Source organism: Dryobates pubescens, chromosome 16, assembly GCF_014839835.1.
Source record: "Dryobates pubescens isolate bDryPub1 chromosome 16, bDryPub1.pri, whole genome shotgun sequence".
NCBI classification, from domain to species: domain Eukaryota; kingdom Metazoa; phylum Chordata; class Aves; order Piciformes; family Picidae; genus Dryobates; species Dryobates pubescens.
Genome location: NC_071627.1, coordinates 22,427,591 through 22,449,345, shown reverse-complemented (window position 1 = coordinate 22,449,345; position 21,755 = coordinate 22,427,591). Strand labels below are relative to the sequence as shown.

The window sequence follows — 21,755 nt, the reverse complement described above, 5'->3', positions numbered from 1 at the left end:
CTGGAATGGGGGCTTTTTAATGTTATTCCAGCTACACTTGGTATTTATTACTACCAGCCTTTTAAAGGTCAAAAACTTGGCTAGCTCATTTGCAGCATAACCTGTTTTGCTGATTGGAGATGTTACAGGAATGCAAGGTATAACTGACAGCTAATCATGAAAGCTCACCCTTTGGCACACAGTGGCATTTTTGATGATTTTAAACATTTCAAGTGTGGCTCTCTTAAAATGTTAAATGTCAAAAAAGGTTTCTTAAAACATTATTATCTCAAAACACAATAAATCTGACATGAGAAGGAATTAACCAAATCAACTGTCTTGCTAAGCACAACCGCATGAAAGAAAATTGATATTCCTTTCAATATCACTGAACAGAAATAATATTGCTTCTCCTGTTCTAAAATTATCTGTTTTCCATTTTGCCTAGCAGGCTTTTGTACAGTTTCCTGATTAAAGTAGGAATCCTTCAGGACTGATATTTTTCTACATTTTTTAATTTGCCGTTATTTCAATATTTCAGTTGTGATTCCTCCTTCTTTCCCCCTTAAGAAGAAAGAGGAGGAGGGATGGTAAAACCAAAGAAGGCCATGCAAGATCTGCATGAAAAAGGAACTGAATTTCACTCAGCTCAGACAGCTTCATAATGATACTTTTTCTTTAGAAGCATCATATTGCTTTCTATGAAGGATCTGGATGTGCTGGGATGTGTCCAGAGAAGGGCCACAAGGATGATTAGAGGGCTGGAGCACCTCTCTTATGAGGACAGACTGAGGAAGTTGGGGCTATTCAGTCTGGAGAAGAGAAGGCTCCAAGGAGACCTAATTGTGGCCTTCCAGTATCTGAAGTGGGCTACAAGAAAGCTGGGGAGGTACTTTTTAGGATGTCAGGGAGTGATAGGACTGGGGGGAATGGGAAAAAACTAGAAATGGGTAGATTCAGATTGGATGTTAGAAGTTTCTCACCATGAGGGTTGTGAGACACTGGCACAGGTTGCCCAGGGAGGCGGTGGAAGCCTCATCCCTGGAGGTTTTGAAGGCCAGGCTGGATGTGGCTGTGAGCAACCTGATGTAGTGTGAGGTGACCCTGCCCATGGCAGGGAGGTTGGAACTAGATGATCCTTGAGGTCCCTTCCAACCCTAACAATTCTATGATTCTATTAAAAGGAAAAAGCAGTCACTTAGTTCCCTGACTTACTTTTCAGTGAGCCCTTACAATTCTAAGTCTCAAAAATTCTACTCTTGTGATTACACAGAATTAACATTTATGTATTCTGGCAGAGCTAGACAAGCCATAGTGGGCTTTCAAAAGAAAACACTGCTCATCCTCACATGAGTAGAAAGAGATGAACTAGTGGTTTGTAAAGAGACTATAGTGGTGAAATATCATCTGCAAAAGAGAGAAATAAAACTAAGCCTACTCTCAAAGCTAAAAGGGAACAGTGTTATTCATGCATAGTGCCTCTGCCTGAAAAATCTGTGAATTGAAACCAGAGTAACAGGAAAAAAAAAATCTTTTTAGTGTACTTAAAACCATGTCCTGTACAACCAAATCCTTTTTGGCTTCCCCAAAAGAGTCACTTCTTAGAAAATTGTACTTTGTACACAAAACAATCCTCTTTAACTTAGGGCTCACTTACAACGTTACAAGAGTTCTTACTTGCTTGAATACAAGAAGTGTCAGGAAAGTGAGTATTTAATGCATTCAGTGGCTGACTTCACAACTTTTAAAGAATTTTGACCAAATAGTATCAAATGAAACACAATTAAATCATAGGGCTGTGTAACAACAACAAAAAAATTGTAGCAAATTGCTTATGCACAGGATAAACTTTTCTATTTAATCTCAGCAGACACATGAAATAAAGTAATTGAATGTTTCTTTGATGGGAACATACAAAAACATGATCACAAACTACAGTGTGGTCTTACTTCATATTTTTACAAAGCAGCTATAAGGCTGTAAAGTATCTTCAAAAGCTGTAAAAGTGAGTCTGATGCATCAGTACCTAATGGGAGCAATGTACCTCTCAAGGTAAATAGGAGTCTGGGTTTGCTCTTATTTTCTCAGTCACCAAACTTTTACACCTTGTTCTTCAGATGTATTGAAAAAGAGACATTATTTCAGTGCTCTAGAACTCTGCTTTGCTTCTCTAGCCAATATTACCCTGACTTACTGTCCACACAGTATTAAAGGCAGAAAACCAGTGTGAGGCATATTCACGCAGTCAGCTGGAAGATAGCAACCTACGAAGCTCTTAGACACTGCTTTATAAACACCACCAAGTACTGCTGGAGACCACAAGATGGAGTAAAACTTATTACTAGAACCTTTGAGCAAAAGTAGCTTCAAGCCTATGCTTAGCTCTTATGAATCATGGGTGAATAAGAAGCTGCTGATCTCTAAATTCTATACACACACACAGAGAGCTTCCCTGTGCTTTGTGAAATAAAAGTTGTTAAATTTTCAGTCTGTAAGACAAAATGTATCTTAAAGTGGCTCATAGGTGGACAACAAGATACAGACCTGAAGACTGATTTTGCTTCAAGATATTGAAAATTGTATTGAAAATTATCTTCAATTCCTTTGTCTTTCTCCCATTTCTTAACAACAACAAGAACAAACCCCTGTTTCCTCTATAGAGCAAAAAAACCCAGCATCACCTACTATCTCATGACTAAATGAGAGAGGTGTTTCAAACATTCAGTTGCTGGATGGAAAAACTGATAATATACTATGCATCAGTAGGCTACAGCAATACTAGAGACACCCAGTAAGATCAAATTTTCATACTAGGCCAATTTCAGTTCTCTTTCATGACAGATCTTTTCTACCCAACAACGGGCCAAATGCATTAATGAAGTAGCCTTATTGACTACATATATTTTGTAATGTCACTGATGCAAGCAAGCACTTGTCACAAGAGTGAGCCTGTCACACCAATCCACCGTTTAAATCAAGTTATGGTGGCTTGAATTATAGGCAGAGTAACAAAGATCTCTTTTAAGTTGTCACAACTGTCTAAAACTGAGATGTTGATATTATACATCTTCAAACTGAAAATTACATTTGGGAACACAGCAGTGAAAACCTGCAAAGTGTACTCCTGACAGGGTGCTGAGCCATCTCATTTAAACTCTCCTATTGTTGGACCTGATGATTCTCGGGATCCCTTTGAAGCAAGACCGAGAGACCTGGGGTTATTTAGTCTTGAAAAGAGAAGGCTTAGAGGGGATCTTACTAATGACTCTGAATATCTGAGGGGTGGGTGTCAAGATGAAGGTGGTCATCTCATTTTCATGGTGCCCAGTAACAGGACAAGGAACACCAGCTGGAACACAGGAAGCTTCACCTCAACAGAAACTTCTTTGCTGTGATGGATCACTGGAGCAGCCTACCCAGAGCGGTTGTGAAGTCTCCTTCTCTGGAGACTTTTCAAAACCCGTCTGGATGCATTCCTGTGTGACCTGCCCTAGATCATCCTGCTTTGGCACAGGGATTGGACCCGATTATCTTTGGAAGTCCCTTCCAACCCCTAACATTCTATGATTCTATGGTTCCATGATTCTGTAACTTGTTTACAGTAAACTCTTTCCTCGTCCCGTCCCCCACCCCTGCCCCCTTCAGTCTCCCAGTGAGGACACCATGGAAACTATCCCGTGCTGTGCCGGAAGGCCTCGTTGACAGCCTGCTCCTGCACGCAGCAAGGCTCCGCCGGCTGCCGGCTCCCTGCCCTCCCCGGGCTCCCTGCCCTCCCCCGGCTCCCTGCCGTCCCCCGCGGCCGCGGCCGGCGGGCAGGGCGCGGGGCGGGCGGCTCGATTGCTCACGACTGGTGTCATATGACTCGCTAAAGATGGCTGAAGGGGAGAGCTGCACCGCATCTGCCGCGGAAATAAAGGAAGACTTCGAGATTATCGACAAAAACCTGATTCCTAGCACGACTGAGTTGAAAAACGAGGAAAAGGAGAAACCGGAGGAAGGGAGATGGTCTGCCCCTATCCTGTCGCTGGCCAAGAAAGCCTCGGAAAACTTAGCGCTGAGCTACGGCAACGCTCTGAAGTCTGCATCTTTGGTAGGATTCATACCCAAAGCAGTCAGCAATGACAGCACAGCAAAAACAAGTATGGTGACGCTTATTCAGTACACTTGCTTTTACGGTGCGCCAATAAGTTTGCTCCAGTAAGTGTTGTTGGGCAGTGGCAGTGATGCGTGGCTATTACTTGGAATTTATCTTCTTTAAAACTGATGCTACAGGGTTTGATTTAAGCAAAGTTATACGAACAGCACAGATGTAGAACTTAATAGAATCGTAAGAATCCTAAACTCTTAATATTTGGAGTAAAGTTACTTGAGTTTTTATGCAGTAAGCTTTTATCTAATTCCTTTTCTCCCTTCAAGTTCAGCTTAGCAGCAGCCTGGCTGGTCTAGGCAATTTATTATCCTTGCAAGGTGTGCAGCTTCAGACTGTGCTTCTTGTATAGCTTCCATGTCAGAAAGGGACCAGGTGAACTAAGACACAGATTTGTTAGGAAATAATTTTTAACTGTGCTAAAAATGCCTTCTATTTAACCACAGCCTGCTTTATTAGAGATTTGTATCCATGCATATAGCAGCCATACAGATTTGTGGGACAGGTCTCTTAGAACTGCATTAAAAGGGCTTTAGTTGGATTCATGTGGAAATTAAATCTCAGTGAGATTCATAACATGGAAACAAAACCATTCAAATGCAGCAGTAGCGAGGCCTGGGGTCTCATACTCCAGGGCCTTGGACTAGCACTTGAATGGTCTTGGAGCCATGGAGCTGTTTTGCAAACTGGTGCTGACTTTTTTAGTGATATCAAGTATTCAAACTGAAGTTGTGTGGGGGTGAATACATGGTGGAAAAAAAGTTACTGCTGATGGACACTCTTCTTTTTTTAATTGTGGAAAAACCCTCAGTGTGGTGTAGTCTAAGATTCCTTCTGCCCAGACAAAGATTCTGTCCTTCTGTCTAGATTCTTGTCTTTCCCTGCATCCCTTAAGTCTCACACCAACTTCTCACAGATTTGTTAGCTGGAAGCCCACCTTGAGCACCTGGGATCTAACCTGACAAAGGGCAGGAGTAATGCTCTGAATAGATGTAATTCAACATGCAGCACTTGTGCTCTTGTCTGAAATGGAGCTCCTATACTTAGTGGAACTTGCACCATAATCTTTCTGCTTCTTGTCTTTGAAGTTAGGGAATATAACCCTACATCCCCAAATTGTTCAAAGTACTTGGATAGTATGTTGCTGAATTTTATGGAAAATTCCATATAAGAAATGTGTTCATAACTCATATGAAATGTGAACAGGCATTAAATCACCTGTTCTGCCTATGCATGATTACCTCTTTACCAAGCACTCACTAGAAATTCAATTTAAACAGGTATTTTAAGAAACAAGCTGAGGCCTGCAAGACCACTTGTGTAAAACTAGCTACTTGTTTCCCGCTGCCAGCCTTTTTTCCCAGGGATTTTCTAACCTCTGCCTGCTACTTCAGCTTTGTTGATCAGCTGCAATCTGTGCAGCACACTATGCAGCTCTATAGCAAGGAACATCATAGAGTCAGTGTCTGCCATTGAAGAAGTTATGTCCTGCCTTGCAGAGAAGGCTGGGAGCTACAAACCTAAAAAGCACAAATCAAGAAAGACTTGCAGCCTTAAAGTCCAAGAGATGGAGAACTCTTAGCTTTTCTTCCTGCTTCAGTGTTTTCACACTTCAAAGCACCCTGAGTAATTGCAGTAAACAAGGTATGGGGCTTCAAAAAGATGTTAAACCGAACCTGTTGAATTGAATGAGATAGGAGGCTGTGTGACTGCATTCTTAAAGATTGCAGCACAACGTCTGTGCTCTTTTGCACTTGGGCAACTTGATTCCTCATCTTTGAGGCTTGGCTTGTTAACATGTCTAATACCTGTCCATTCTGCCTGTACCAACTTGTACAGAGCTTGCAAAAGATGTACTCAAGTGTGTAAATTTACACCAGTCTGAAAATACTGTTCAAACAATTGTTTAATACAGTCCCTTATTAAGACACTGTTCAATTCAAATTTGTGACCATAAAGGATGATTCATTCACAGTCTCAGGGGGGTTGTTGTGTTTTGCTTTGAATCAGTCTTGTAGACAATGCACATAGCTCAAGCAAGGTTTGCACTCCTGATAGAGTGAAAATCCGAGTTTAGGTCATCAAAACAAGTTGTGGTGTTGCTACAGAAACATCCCAGTGCCCAAAGAAAGTCACTCATTTTTCTGTTTCTGCAGTCAGCTGTTTTTTCTTCCAGCTCCTGGTGTGTAACCTGCTAATACTGACACCAAAATTCAAAATACTGCAGCCCTTCTGATCCTGTCTCAGGACAGCATATGCAATTTTGAAGCATCCACTACATTGACTATAGTCAGATACAAGTGGCTACTGAGAAGACAGGACTTTTTGTGCTTTTTAGTTATTGATTAGAATTACAGTTTCCAGTCTTCTGATATGAGTTTTGCTCATTTTTCATCGCCAGTTAACGTTATGTGCACGAAAAGGAAGGTAGCGCTGAAAGTCAGTACTGAGGAGGCTTTAGGGTGGTGCTAGGGACAGTGTTAACAATGTGGCACTTGACTGACTGGGGCTCTACCTATTGGACCTGGTTTTCTTCAACTGCTCTTTCAGCAAGCGAGTACGACCATGTTTGACCCACAGATGACAGCAGATTCTCCTAATGCCCCAGCGCTGGCTCAAAACATCACTTAGGTGGCCACCGGTCAGCGATTGGCAGCATCTGTCAGGCCCTGCTGTGGGCTGAAGGGAACGCGAATGATGACAGCCTGGTTTTGCCTCGCTCTCCTTCACGTTTGAAGGAGGGAAGCCTGTCCCGCCTTGGCGGGGAGGTGCAGCGGAAGCTGCCCGGCGGTGCGGCTAAGAGGCGGCGCTGAGGAAGGGCCCTGCGCTCCCCGCACGCTGCCGGCGCCACGCCACACAAACGCGTTCTAAAATGGCGCCTGGCGCTGCCCGCCCTCGCCACGCAGGGCCTCGCGAGAGTGGCCGGGGGGTGGTGGCGCTGCGTGCGCCGTTGCCGTGGTAACGCGGCCGCGGAGGGGGTCTCCTCCGCCCGCCGCGGGGGGCTGCCCTCAGCCCGCCGTAGCCCAGGTACAGTCTGCCCCGCGGCCGCTGAGGCAGCGCTGGGCCTGAGGGCAGCTGCCGTGTCTAACCCCCGGGAAGCAGCGGGTGCTGCCAGCGGCCTCGCTGCCCCCGGTGTCAGCTCTCGATCCGGTGCGGCCGTGGGGATTCGCCCGTGTCTTAAACCCAGCTTTTCTCAAGCCGTTCGGCCTCCGCAAGATGGAGGCCAGGACGGGGAATCACCGAACCTGTCAGCGCTGTGCGGGGTCAGGAGGAGCGAGTCTCTAAAAGCAGCTTTTCTTTCTCCACCCGTGTGCGGCCCTGCCCAGGTGCGCGGTACCACAGCATGGAGGAGCGTGCCAACCTCATGAACATGATGAAGCTCAGTATCAAAATCCTGATCCAGTCGGCCCTGAGCCTGGGCCGGACCTTGGACTCTGACTTCCCTCCCTTGCAGCAGTTCTTTGTGGTGCTGGAGCATTGCCTCAAGCATGGGCTGAAAGGTGAGCACTTGCTCCCCCGCCGAGGAGGGGCTGCTAAGTGAGGCTGTGTCGTGTCTTGCCGTGTCTCCAGTTTGGCTTCTGTGTGACTTTAATCACATACGGTGTATGATGCTAGTCAGTATGACATGTAATTATATGGTTACCTTGTATTTTGTGCCTCCTAAATACTCTGGGTGTTCTTAATACCCCTTTTCCATTGACATATTAGGAGCTGGTAAGACAGTGTAAAATGTAGACTAAATTTTGTAATTCTGGATTTGGAAGCCTGTCACATTTCCTCACAAACATCTCTGTATAATTCCTCTAGTGAAGAAGACTTTTATTGGACAAAACAAATCGTTCTTTGGTCCTTTGGAGCTGGTGGAAAAACTTTGTCCTGAAGCCTCAGATATAGCAACTAGTGTTAAAAATCTGCCAGAGTTGAAGTAAGTTGATTGCTGGGGGTGATGCATTTCGTTTGTACTTCTGGGAAAAGAAATCCTTCCTGTAGTGTCCCTGCCATTCTGAAAGAGATCTTGTTCCCAAAGAGAAGAATAGATTGCGTAGGAGGCATTGACTTCTGCAGGAGATGAGGGTATCCCAAAATGCTCAGTGCTTCAGACTCAAACAGTTGCTGTCAGATTAAAAACAGAGTTTGGAACCCTCTGTAACCTTGCTAAAGATAACCATAAAGTCTTCACATACACTTTTTTTCCTTCCTCTTGCCCTCACTTTTCTGTCTTTCTATCATTTTGTGCATGTGTTAGTATATGTGTAAATCAGGACTATGGAAAGAGACTAGCTTGAGTGCTAGGATGCATCAATAGTTGGGTTATAGTGGTAGTTGAAAATATGTATGTCTTTCCAAGTTAGGAAAACTTCACAATCTCCTTTCCCTTTGCTGAAGCAATGGGATATACTTAAATGCTTCTGTGTTCTGGAGAGATTTAATTTCCCCACTGATTTTAAGTTTTGGGTTTTTTTTAGTAAATGACAGCCTTCATCCCCTTTTGTAAAGGGAGAATTTGGAATTGTACAAAGCTATGTAATAAAACACTTTGTTTTTACCAACTTTTCATTTTAGGACTGCTGTGGGAAGAGGAAGGGCTTGGCTTTACCTAGCACTCATGCAAAAGAAACTGGCAGATTATCTGAAAGTGCTCTTGGACCATAAGCATCTATTAAGGTAACAGTGCAGCTGTATGTAGATTGTACTCTCTGAATCACTGGAACCTTGCATTGCTCTATTAAGAGGCCATTAGCTGGCCAGTTTAAGCTTGTTCTTGTAACCTTCAGAGGAGCAAGCTGTTCATTTCTTTTGCAGTGAAACTGCAGAGGAATGACTCTGAGAGTTGTGCATTTCTGCCTTGTGCAGTGAATTAGTGAGAAGGGGCTGATCAGCTGAGCTGTGTAAGGGCTATGCTGCTGTTTGCATGGTTCCAGTGAGAATTGTTTGATGTAGAGTGACACTTACAACATTTCTTCTAGTGAATTTTATGAACCTGATGCGTTGATGATGGAGGAGGAAGGAGCAGTCATTGTGGGTCTGCTAGTTGGACTGAATGTTATTGATGCAAACCTTTGCTTGAAAGGAGAAGACTTGGATTCCCAGGTGAAGATTAAAGGTTAAATAAGATCAGTTTGTATAAGATTCTAGTAGAAGGAAGCACATCCATAAATGCTTTGCTGAGATGGGTCCAGAATTCTGCCCAGAATGTCCTGTGTTGAAGTTTGTCATGTTTCCCACCCCAAATCAAAAGAAGTGTGGCAGTGTCCATCTCCTGAAGTAGCAGTTTATAGAACTGCTGTCAAAAATAATAACTGCTAGAAACTGAGCACACTGAATATGGTTATTTTGATGCTTTTATGACAAGCACTAACTTGCACATTTGCTTCAGCTAGGAACCATCTAGGTATTGCCTGTCTCTCTAAACTTACACTTCAGATTTTAACCTGTTTCCAAAATAAAGTAATGCTGCTGCTATGCAGAATTGCATTGAAAAGGTGTGTTAATTAATATCTTCAATATATTTTTTCAGGTTGGAGTGATTGATTTTTCCTTGTACCTTAAGGATACACAGGACAGTGATGGCAAACAGTATGTATGGTGAAGTAGTGTTTCTAAATTATGTTTTTAATAGAACAGACCTGTCAGACAGTCTGGGGGAGTACATGAGTGCCAGCTATTTCAAACTCCTTTCATCAACCAAAATAAAAAAAGAGAATCCAAAATAGATTTTGTTAGCTAGACAAAAGTATTAGCTTTCAGAGGTTGAGCCCAAGGCAGTTTTAACAGGGCAGCATGGAGAATTTATGTCTAGAGCTGGAACCAAATTAAAAGCACCCAAAATTTTAGGTGGCCTTTTCAGATGGTTTGAGGGAGACATGATCTGCCAGGTCACCTACTGCTTTGTTTCTAAGCACTGTTTCAGAAATACTTGCAATGAAGTAGTTGTCTGGGTGAGACACACACAAAAAAAGAGCAATTTTACGTGAAGTAGAGACTGCAGCTGGGAGCATCACTGTATCTTGGATCCTCATAGTAAATGGAGAGGCCTTCATGGTTTGTGTGCTTCTGTCAATTCAGAGCACTTTACTGTTCAGCTGCAGAGGAGAAGCAGGGGGGACAAGTGGTTTGTCTCCATAGTGCTTCCAGTCCAGCTCAGGCACAAGTATTTTTATAAGAAATGGAGAAAAGGTTTCAGCTCAGTCTGTGTCCATGCTGAAAACCCCAGTGCAACACTTGAGGACGAAGGGATTTCTGCTTGATCACTAAATTCTCCCTTTTACAACTAGGGATGGAGGGATAACAGCTGTCCTTGACCAGAAGCATTATGTAGAAGAACTTAACCGACATCTAAGGTGGGATTTTCCTCTATCCTAACGCACAAACGCTTGGCCTGTGTAGCTTTTCTGGTATGGCTTTGAATGTCTCTGCTGCCCATCTTGTGGATTTTTGTCTGCTGCTGAAATGCCTTTTCTCATTATTTCCCCAAATCTTGGTTCAATTTTGCAATCTTAGTTTTCTACTGGTGTATGCAATGCAGAAAACCAGTCTGTGCAATAATAGTTTACCCTTTTTGAGACTTGTTAGTGATTAACAGAAGATTGTGGAGATTCTTTTTTATGAGAAAGCTCTTACAAGTGCATCTGGAAATTATTCTTTGGAGGAAGAGTCTCTTGTTCTTTCCCCATAGGTTGCCCAGTGGGAAGAGAAGGCCTCACTTACTCTTTTGAATATGAGAGGTGTTGAGACTGCAAAAGCCCAGCCAGAATAGGGCTGCCAACTGTAGGGAAGTGCATGGTCCTCTCAGTGCTAAACAGGGACAGTTCTCCTTCCTCTGGGTTTTTTGACAGCTCACCAAAGTATTTCAATGTTAACAAATGCAAGATGATAAAATTGTGGTTGAGAATGGGAATAAATTGGCATTTCTTTTATTTTGCATCTTTTCTTCTTATTGCAGTTGCACAGTTGCAGATCTTCAGAACAAAATAGACTGCTTAGAAAAGACTAATTCAAAACTCCAGGAAGAGGTTCGTGTCTCAGCTGTTAAATATCTCTCTTAGCTCTTTTTCCTCACAAACTCCCTAAGAATATACCTTAGACCTAAAATGTTTGAGTTGATACAGCTGAAATGTGGGGGACAGGCAGGACTGGCATGAGGTGACACATGGGGAAAGCTCTGTGGAAAACTTTAATGTCAGCTGTTCAGATGCTTTTGGACACCTATTTGGTAGCTGAGTTTCCTTGAGTTGCATTGGTGTCTGCAGCCAAAAGTAATTATAGCTCCCTGTAATGAATATGCCTTGTCCCTCTTCCTTCTCTGCACACATGTGTGTATTTTTTATCACATGGGGTTTTCAGAACTTGGAAAAAGAGAAGGAAAAGAATCACACTTCCATTAGGAGATCTGCCCCAGCTGGGAACTGAAAGGGGATGGTGATAGTGGTTGGTTGGGGTTTGGTGGTGCTGGGTTTATGTTAGTTTGTTTGTTTCAGAGTGCATCTGTGTAGTCCAGTGCTTTTTGGGGTATCTCCACCGGAAAGTGCTGTAAGGTTCTACCAATGAATGTCAGCCCTGACTTGCTAGATGACTTCCAGTCCATACCACAAGTCAGGTGGTGGATGTTAGGCTGTTACACTTAGGATGCATTCCCATGCACAGTTGCTATTTAAAAATCATTGGTGAGAATGAACAAATGTTTGGCTTAATAATTGAGGCTGTACAGTGAGTGTGGCTGCAAAAGGGCCAGGCAGCTTGGGGGGTGAAAGGGGAAGTGAGAAGTGCACCTCCTACAAAGGCTGAGCTACTAACTTTAGAATTCCTCCAGGTGCTTTCCTGCTTGCACAGTGATTGAGTGTAGTTGTGCTCTGTTTACAAACAGCTTGCAGCGGCGACCGACCGGATCGGAGCACTGCAGGAAGAGCAGCAGCAGTTAAAGCAACAAAACGAATTGATTCGAGAACGGAGTGAGAAAAGTGTAGAGGTGGGACACCTGCTGAAAGATGATGAGGAGGCCTCAAATAAGTGATCTGGTTTTGATCAGCTGTAATCAGGCTCTCAAAAGCACTGTGGACTGGAACACTAAGCACAGTTCAGCGTTGCTGCTGTGCAGAGCGCTGGGTTTGTGTGTAGGCCGCTCAGGTGTTAGATTTTGCTCTTCTCTTGCACACAAAGATACGCTTGCAGAAGGGGGAAATTAAAGTATTAGAATGGTTTCTTTCAATTTTACTGTATTCTTTGAAATTTCGGCTTCATAGCATTTGCCAGCTTATTACTTGGAAAATAAGAGTTAATTAATTGTAAAAGAGGAGTAACACTTTAAATACATAGCTTTGTGATCTTGCTGTGCTCAGTTTTGGGCCCCTCACTACAAGAAGGACACTGAGTTGCTAGAGCATGTCCAGACAAGGGCAGAAAAGCTGCTGAAGGATCTAGAGAACAAATCTTATGAGGATCAGCTGAAGGAATTGGGGTTGTTTAGTCTGGAGAAGAGGAGGCTGAGGGGAGACCTCAGTGCTCTCTACAGCTACTGTAAGGACGTTGTAGTAAGGTGGGAATTGGTCTCTACTCCTAAGTGACAAGCAGTAGGATGAGAGAAAATGGCTTCAAGTTGTGTCAGGGGAGGCTTAGATTGGATATTAAGAAAAAATTCTTTACTGCAAGAGTGGTCAGGCATTGGAACAGGATACCCAGAGAGGTGCTTGGGTCACCATCCCTGGAGGTGTACACCCAACATAAGGCATGGTTTAATGGGCATGGTGCTTGTGGGTTGATGGTTGTACTTAATGATCTTAAGGGTCCTTTCCAACCTTTGTGATTCTCTGTGGCTTTTTTGCTGTTGTTTCTTGCAGGTAACAAAAGAGGATACAAAAGTGGAATTGGATACTTACAAGCAGTCACGCCAGGGTCTTGATGAAATGTACAGTGATGTTTGGAAGCAGTTGAAAGAAGAAAAGAAGATAAGGATGGTAAGGAAACTTGTCTGTAGAAAATGAAATGAAAGATACAGGATTCTGCATGCTTTGAGGTAGCACTGCAGGCCGAAGATGAATGCTGTGCACTTTTTGTAGCTGTCGAGAATTTATAGAGGAATTGCAAGGGATATTGGTCATTACTAGTGTCTGTAAAGACCTGGAAAGTGGGGCTTTTGGAATGCTGAAAATAAAAGGTCTTTCCCTGTGTAAGAACCTACCAGCATTATTACAGCAGAGACTAAGATCAAACCACAAAGAGAGGCAGATGTCCACAGGAGGGAAACCTGGTATATGCACGGCAGTCACTTGCACAGTGAAGCTACCGAGTTACACACTGAGCTCCACACTTGATGCCAGTAGGTCTGCACCCTTGCCCTGCACCCTTGCCCTTATCTGTGAGGCTGAAATCGTGCTTTGGTCTTACTAATTTAATGTATTGTTTGAAACCTAGTTCTGTGAAATCAGACCTTGGGATTATCTCAGGGTAATACATAGTTTGTGTGCTGGGGTTATGTGGGGTTTGGAAATGCTTATGCCTGACATATGACCACATAGCAGTAACTAGGAAATCTCTTTGTAAGGAACTAGAGAAAGAGCTGGAGCTACAAATTGGAATGAAAACAGAAATGGAAATTGCCATGAAACTTTTGGAAAAAGATACCCATGAAAAGCAAGACACTTTAGTTGCACTTCGCCAGCAGTTGGAAGAGGTGAAGGCTATCAACTTGCAGATGTTTCACAAATCTCAGGTATGTGCCTAGTGGAGAACAGAAAGAGCAGCTGCAGTCTTGCACTGGGGATGCACAGGCACTTGGATGCATCTGAAGTAGTGCTTAGATGCAACAGTTTTCTTAAGACTGTTTTAAAATGATGGAGGGAATTGATTTCTTTTTTTCTTATGCCTCATTATTGATATGATCCTGGGTATGTTTGGAAGAAAAGGAGGTTTCCTTGAGTGTGCTGCATGTGTGCCTCAGGGTCATACAACAAACACTGAGATAAAAGGAGAGCTGTCACAGGGCAGAAGGTGTTTGCAGGAGTCCTCTGTCCTAGACACTAAATTATTAGTCTAAAAAATAAAATTACTTTCTGCAGCCAGGCACTGTCTTGATTCTCTTTCCCACCTGTGTTGTCCAGCCTTTCACCTGTACCATAGGTAAATGTTTACTGCAGAAACCAGCAGGAGGCCTGTAATCCAAAGAAAACTCTGGGTTACTTTTGTCTGTCTCCTCCAGTCTGTACCCAGACGGTCAACTGAGAGCTATAGCCAGAGGAGAGACAACCCTGGATTTGGGGAGGGAGGAACTCTGTGGTCAGGCTGGCCTCTGCAGCTACCAAACCATTGCTGGTTTAGGTACTGTGCTACACTCCCTTTAGCATGAGACCTGGCTCGCTGGATGCAAGATGGTTAGAGACATTAAATGACAAACATTCTGCTTTCTGGGCTTGTCTTCCTTCCTCAGTCTCTTCCTTACCCTGGCAGCTTTTAGAGTTTACTTTCTCCAACCTTTTTGTCAGGTGTAGGGCAGAGGGTGGGGGATGGGGTTTTGTGGGGTTTGTAGGTTGGCTGCATTGTGGTGGTTTCTCTTGATTGGTTGTTTTTCAGTTGTACAAAAAAGATACCAAGAAGGTATTTCTAGAAGCAAGTGATGGAGTAGTAATGTTCACACAAAATATACAGGGCATGCCTGTGTTAATGAAGTGAGAGGTTAATTGGTCTCCCCCCTCCTTTACTTGGTGCCAGAAATCCACAAGAGATTTGTCTCAATTTTTATGGACTGTTTCCTGTTCATGCTTTATCCAGGCCTTTCAAAATTCAAATCATCATGGATATTCTGACCCTGTCAATTTGCTTTCTTCAAGCTCATTTCTAAAGAGATTTTTTTGTCTCATAGCTGACCTCATGGGTCAAAACTTAGTACAGTTAAGGGTTTTATTCCTGAGCTCTTTACAAGCTGAGAAGTGTCTGCTCTGGTATTATCAGCATTTTGTTTGTACATTCCAGTTAGACCCAGGCATGGCCTGTTACAAGCTAAGCATTCTTTATCTCGTGTCAGGCTGTTGTTAAACACTTAACTCTTTGTGCTTTAGAAAACTTAAATGTCTCACCTGGAATATCTGCTCACTCCTACAGAATGCAGAGTGTTCATTACAACAGAAAACAGAAGCAATATCCTCTTTTGAAGGAAAAACAAATGAGATGATGTCCTCTATGAAACAAATGGAAGAGAGGTAATAATTACAAGATCCAAAAGTCAACACTGAAGTCAATAGAAAGTTTCCACCTGAAACCTGTACAAGATGACCTTCCACACAGTTCCTGTAGACATTTGGGCCTGTGTGCCAGCACAATGTACTTTTTCCTTTCTCCACCCTCTGTACTTGCCTGCTCTCTTTTCCCAGGAAAACACACATGCCCACAACTGACCCCTTCCAAAGCCATGGCTGTTTCCATAGACAGGCAGGCTGGTCAAAAATGCATTGACTTTAGTTTAAGGACTCTCACTTTTGGGGCTTGTGCTGAAACAGTTGCTTTCAAAAGCTGTTGTTAGGCTGTTTTTTCCCACTAGCATTTTCGGTTCAAACTGTGTTCAGTGAAAGAGCAGAAGCATAGAATCATAGAATGGTCTGGGTTGGAAGGGACCTCCAAAGGTAATCAAGTCTAACTGCCTCTGCAGTCAGCAGGGACATCCTCAACTAGATCAGGTTGCCCAGAGTCTTACTGAGCCTCACCTTGAATATCTCCAGGGATGGGGCCCCAACCACCTCCCTGGGCAACCTGTTGCAGTGTTTCACTACCCTCATGGTAAAGAACTTGTCCTAACATCCAAATGAGGAGGGGTAGGTGAATTGACAGCTAACATTCCTTACCTTGTAGGTTGCAGCATGCAGAAAAGGCAAGGCAGGCTGCAGAAGAAAGATGCACCAAGATGAAGCAAGAGCTTGCTGGCAGGCTTGACACTTGTCGGCAGCAGATGTCCCAGCTGGACAGCAAATGGTACTTAATCCAATCAGGGCTTTTCCTTCCCTTCTGCTGCTTCCTTTCAAAGTGCTTTCTACTCCTTTTGTGCTCAGGTCTGAAGAGGGGTTGGTTTGAATCCTGGGGGGTTCAGCAACTATTGACAGCAGTGTGCAAGCTGTAGGAGAGCACAGCACTTCTGTACAGTGTGGGTAGCATGAGGATTTTGAAGTGCTTGTCCCAGAAACTCCAGTTGAGAGCAGAGTGCCCGTAGGGATCTGACCTTGCTGACTCACAGTGGAGCTTTCAGTTGCTGGTTCACTGCATCAGGGCACGGGTACAGCCATGCTTGTAGGCTGAGCACAGCTACTCATCCTGTCATCCAAACAGACTGGGGGTTTGGGAGGCCTTTGGGAGCATTCTGGTGTTCTTAGGGATTCCTCTAAAGATTTCTAATACAGAAAATGTTTCTTTTGCTGTTCAGGTCTCAGGGTTTACACACATAGGTACTTGTGGGGATTGGTTTGGGGTCTTGGCTTGGGGTTTCTTTGGCTGGTTTTTTTTCTTCATCTTTTAGCCATTCATTGCTGCTTCTTTTCTCTGACCTGAAAGTGCTAATGCATTTTTTGATGTCTGCTGCCATGACATCCCTGTTCTTTCTTTTCCCAGCACACCACTCTAGCTTTAGCCTTCTTTTGTCTCATACTGTTGCTCGCCTCAAATGCCATAGGAATTTTTTTCTGCTATAGGGTTTCTTAGAATGAATTATTTTTATATAGCTCTACTCTGGAAAAGGAGTTAAAATCTGAAAAGGAGCAGAGACAATCTTTGCAAAAAGAACTGCACCAAGAGAAGGATGCTACCACGCTGCTCAGAACAGAACTGCAACAAATGGAAGGACTGAAAAAGGTATGTGGAGTGCAAATGTGTCCCATGGGCAGGATTAGAGCCGACTCAGAAACAGTGCAATGTTTGCATCTGGAACAGAGTGCTTCTCCTGGACCATACTGGCTGACCACAGCAGCCTGCACATGAAATGCTGATGCAGGGCTGAGGGGGGAAAAAAACAAGAAGGGGGGGGAAAAAAAGCTTTGCAACCTCCTTGGCCAGTCCTGGGGACCTGCCCTGCCCTCAGCTGCAGGGGGCTGAGCCACTATCATAGTATCATAGTATCAGTCAGGGGTGGAAGGGACCACAAGGATCATCTAGTTCCAACCCCCCTGCCATGGGCAGGGACACCCCACACTAGATCAGGCTGGCCAGAGCCTCATCCAGCCTGGTCTTAAACACCTCCAGGGACGGCACCCCAACCACCTCCCTGGGCAACCCCATTCCAGGGCTTCACCACTCTCATGGGGAAGAACTTCCTCCTCACATCTAGCCTGAATTTCCCCACATTCAGCTTCATTCCATTCCCCCTAGTCTTATCACTACCTGAGATCCTGAGAAGTCCCTCCCCAGCCTTCTTGTAGCCCCCTTCAGATACTGGAAGGCCACAATTAGGTCACCTTGGAGCCTTCTCTTCTCCAGACTGAACAGCCCCAACTCCTTCAGTCTGTCCTCACAGGAGAGGTGCTCCAGCCCTCTGCTCCTCCTCGTGGCCCTTCTCTCGACACGTTCCAGCATGTCCATATCCCTCTTGTAATAGGGGCTCCAGACCTGGAGGCAGTACTCCAGGTGGGGTCTCAGCAGAGCTGAGTAGAGGGGGAGAATCACCTCCCTTGACCTGCTGGCCACACTTCTCTTGCTGCCACCCAGGATCTGGTTGGCTTTCCGGGCTGCAAGTGCACACTGAGAGCTCCTGTTGAGCTTCTCCTCCCCCAGCACCCCCAAGTCTCTCTCCTCAGGGCTGCTTTCCAGCCAGTCACTGGCCCACTGGCCAGTCACTATGTGTCAGCAGCTGCAGCTGAGGTGGCAGGGCTGGGGATGAAGCACTCATCAGCTGTCCTCTGGTGAGGTACTGCAGCTCAGGGTGGAAATGGCAAGTTCAGGGCTTTCAGGAACTGCAAGGTCTTTCAGCTGTATGTAGTAAACATGTTTTCAAGCATTCAGAAAAATGCATGCAATTTATTTATTAAGCATGAACTTTCTTGTTAGCCTGAAGAGAATTTGTGCCTGTGTATGCAGCAGTCAGGTATCGAGGACACAGCAGTATCTGCGTAGTCATGTGTGGGCATAGGACTGCTGCATTCTGGCTATGCTCAAGGGTGTTTTAAGTATGAAACCCTTCCTTTTTCTGGTAAACATGGTTACATGAGTTCATTGGCTGTGCTGAACCATGGGTAGTTCACTCATGTAATTCTAAAAGTCAAGCCTTGGAGATGAGTCGCTTTGTAAAGGAGCTGGTGCACTGCTGCCTAGCTTAGATAGGCTGATCTAGGTCAGCCTTAGCACACCAAAACACTTGATTATGGCCTTGATTTTATAGGAACTGAGAAAACTGCAAGATGAGAAGCAGCAATTAGAGAAGGTCTGTGGAGAGCAGGAGCAAGCTCTTCAAGAAATGGGACTGCACCTCAGCCAGTAAGTTCCACGCACTGAACTCTTTTGAGAGACAGAACCATGAGCGTGGAGGATCAAACTCCTGCACATATCAAAATCAATTCTATTATAGAAATCCATAAACATGGGAATTTTGGGAGGCAATTGCTCTGCATGGGAAACTAAACACCAGGAAAAAAAAGCAAGGGAAGGTCCTTGTATGAGTAAGCAGCTGAGATAGGAAACGACACAGTAAATGCTCAGGTCTTAGAGCAGAGCTTTGCCCACATTCTGCTCAACGTACTGAATGGGAGCAGACCTGAGGTGCCAAAGCTTCCTGGTGATCCTGGGCAGTTCAGAGGTGGACAGGGACCTGACTGAAGATTTAAGAGTTTCAATTCAGTGGCTGGGCAGTGGAGCAGCAGATAAACCTGAACACAAGTAAATATAAAGTCATGCAGAGGGAATATTGTTTTGTTTTTTTCCAGATCAAAATTGAAGATGGAAGATATTAAGGAAGTAAATAAAGCACTAAAGGTACTCTCCCTCTCATGGGGATTTTAGTAAACATAGGATTTCATTCAATTTCACCTTCAACTTTCACCATGGCTCTTGAAAAATACCAACAAAGTTGGCATACTGCCCTTGAATTCTATTCTCTACGTTTATTTGTATCTAAAATGTTGTTTTCATGTCAATTTTCTAGGGTCATACCTGGCTGAAGGATGATGAAGCAACACACTGCAAGCAATGTGAAAAGGAGTTCTCCATCTCCAGAAGGAAGGTTGGTGCTCTTCAGTGGATTCTTTTTCCCTTTTTTTATGGAAAACAAAAACTCTGCTGCTGCATAGTTTGTTAGGGAAGACTGACACTGCTTCAAGATCTTGTTGGCATGGTAACTGAGAAGAAATTTGGCATTTCCCACCCTAAAAATAATGTCCTTCTGTGTGGATGCCTTCCCTGCTAGGCAGCTGTTGAGGGCTGTGTTCTCTCATGCTGTGGCTCACATCTCTCTTGAGCTGTGCGCACTGAGAACTGCTGCCGGGGACCTGCTCAGGAGTTTGGGACAGCTCAGGGTTGCTTGCAAACCAGACACCAGATTTTCTCCACGCAGAGCCAACACTGTATGTGCTCTCCTGAAAGCCTGGGCATGGCTGTGTGGTGATCAAGGGAGCTGCAGAGTCCTCCAGCCCCTGGTCAGGCTTGCTTTGCCTGCCAGCTCCTGGCTGTGGAGGGCGGCTGGGCTGGGCAGGGCAGGGATCACACTGCTTGGATTCAGTCCTGCACGCAGGAGGAAGTGCTGCTGGGAGGGCTGGGCCTGATGACGTTAATGGACTCTGAAAGCTTTTCTAAGGTCAGAGTTCTTTTCCTGTTGCTCACTTTTAGGCAGCTGTGCTTATTCTGTTTGCAGCATCACTGCAGGAACTGCGGGGACATCTTCTGCAACACTTGTTCCAGCAACGAGCTGGCGCTGCCATCGTACCCCAAGCCTGTCCGCGTCTGTGACACTTGTCACACTTTACTCCTTCAGCGCTGTTCGTCCAACTCCTCCTAAGGCTCTCCTGCCCCTGCCAGGACCGTTTAACATTGGAAAGTAGCCATTCTTTTTTTGATTCTGACTCCCAGGCACTGCTTGTGCAGCAGCAGGCAGCCTGGTGTCCAATAGCTTCCACTGTAAGACAGAGCAGTGTAGAGTAACTTGTAGGGGTTGTGCAAACTAATGGTTCTCCAACTGGAATAATGAAGACTCTTCTAGCAGCTGTAATTTCCCTTCAGGTTCTCTTGGAAACTAAAATGCAGATTCACTTTTCTGATTTTTTTATAGGTAATTTGTATTAAAATTTGTATATGGCATTTCTCTGTTTATTTCACCACACTCCATGTCACTTTCTGCACATTAACTTCAGGTCCTCTCAGATCTTCACTGTAGCTGCCGTTTGTCTCTCTGGCTCGTGTACAGCTTTGTATTTGCTACAAGGGCAGAGAAAAGTGGATTTATGAATTGTCTATAGGAAGAGCTTTATGATGTGTGTAGATGAATGTGCCTTCTGTTCACTGCAGTCAAACCCCACACCTTGTACTTGTACTGGAAGTTGCTGTAGCCACACTACAGTAGGTAACACAGTAAAGCCTTTTGCAAAAAACTGAAAGCAAGGCTGAAGTTCTCATTTTTAACAGCTGTCACCCACAGGTCCCAGGAAGGAATTTTCTTGTATGGCCATGCACAAGTAAAGGCTTAAGCTGAAGATACCAAAATGCATCTAGAACTGATCCCTGGATGTACTCTCCAGTAACAGGCCTGAGAAAATCCAAACTGCTTCCATTGTTCCCCAGGCAGTAGCAGGCAGTGACAGGAGCCTGCTGTAACCACCCTGAACAGAGGACTGCCCCCACTGCTTTCTGCCTGTCCCACCCCCAAAGCTTTTTCTGGGCTGAGGGAGGCTCCTGGAAGAGGTTTAGGGCAGTGTCAGTCCACCACAAAGCCCACCCCCACTGCCGTGTCAGAGCACACCGCATCACACCGGTAATGGCAGCCATGTGACCCCAACAGCACCCACAGTGTGGGGCAAGTGCCATGTGATGTGGAACAGCCTTTGGGGTGAGCATGTTGAGTGTGTCCTCTGTCTTCATGTAGACCAGTACAAACCCCAAAAAGCTCTAAGCTGCTTATAAAACCACATCTTTAGGCAGGGTGTTTGACAAGTTGAATTTATTGAAAGTTGGTTGCATTAAGCTGCAGAATCCATGGATGCAGCACTTCAGCTCTAAGGAGGAGATGCCTACAAGTACAATCAGCCCCAGGCTGCAGCTTTGAGACTCTGAAGAGGCTCGGTCACACCACAGCACCTCTGGCACCCAGAGCAGCAGATGCTGCTTTTCTTCACTGATCCCCCCCCGCCCCCCCAGACACCACTGTCACTTTAACATCCTACAAGGCCAGCGTTTAGGCAAGAATTCTCATTAGGAGCGGTCACAAGGCTCATGGCAGATGCATGTTAAGAGCACTACGGTCACTGAGGACATGGGAGCACAGCAAGGCTTCTGCAGGTGCAGCTACACCCCAGAAGCTGGAGGTCAAGAAGGACTGAGTTCCAGTTTTTAAAAGGAAGATTTATTTAACAAGTTTCACTTAGCGCAATACACCTAAAAAGGAAATCACAATACAGGGAAAGATTAAATCAAGGCCTCAGAATTTTATACGAACACCAAGACCAAAACTCCTAAAGTAGCC

The 21,755-nt window shown here is 44.7% G+C and overlaps 1 protein-coding gene across 2 annotated transcripts; it reads left to right on the top strand.

Annotated features, from left to right (window-relative positions):
- Positions 1–3,812: 3,812 nt before the first annotated feature.
- RUFY1 (RUN and FYVE domain containing 1) lies at positions 3,813–20,648 on the top strand. 2 transcript variants are annotated; one of them, XM_009911275.2, is made up of 18 exons: positions 3,813–4,118; positions 7,453–7,626; positions 7,934–8,051; positions 8,690–8,791; positions 9,094–9,217; positions 9,645–9,703; positions 10,402–10,467; positions 11,070–11,139; positions 11,991–12,092; positions 12,961–13,077; positions 13,665–13,832; positions 15,218–15,315; positions 15,962–16,081; positions 16,822–16,951; positions 18,471–18,565; positions 19,012–19,060; positions 19,230–19,307; positions 19,935–20,648. In XM_009911275.2, exons 1-18 carry the CDS (start codon positions 3,851–3,853, stop codon positions 20,076–20,078), a joined length of 2,082 nt encoding a protein of 693 aa, XP_009909577.2. In that variant the 5' UTR covers positions 3,813–3,850; the 3' UTR covers positions 20,079–20,648. The 2 variants fall into 2 exon arrangements, with proteins under 2 accessions (XP_009909577.2, XP_054024297.1); XM_054168322.1 differs by having other exon boundaries at positions 3,866–4,069.
- The last annotated feature ends 1,107 nt before the right edge of the window (positions 20,649–21,755 follow it).

Excerpts from the sequence above, each read along its gene's own strand:
- RUFY1 (XM_009911275.2), top strand. The coding sequence starts at position 3,851 with ATGGCTGAAGGGGAGAGCTGCACCGCATCTGCCGCGGAAATAAAGGAA. Across the intron at positions 11,140-11,990 it reads ATTCAAAACTCCAGGAAGAG|CTTGCAGCGGCGACCGACCG; the intron begins GTTCGTGTCTCA and ends GTTTACAAACAG. Across the intron at positions 18,566-19,011 it reads ATGGGACTGCACCTCAGCCA|ATCAAAATTGAAGATGGAAG; the intron begins GTAAGTTCCACG and ends GTTTTTTTCCAG.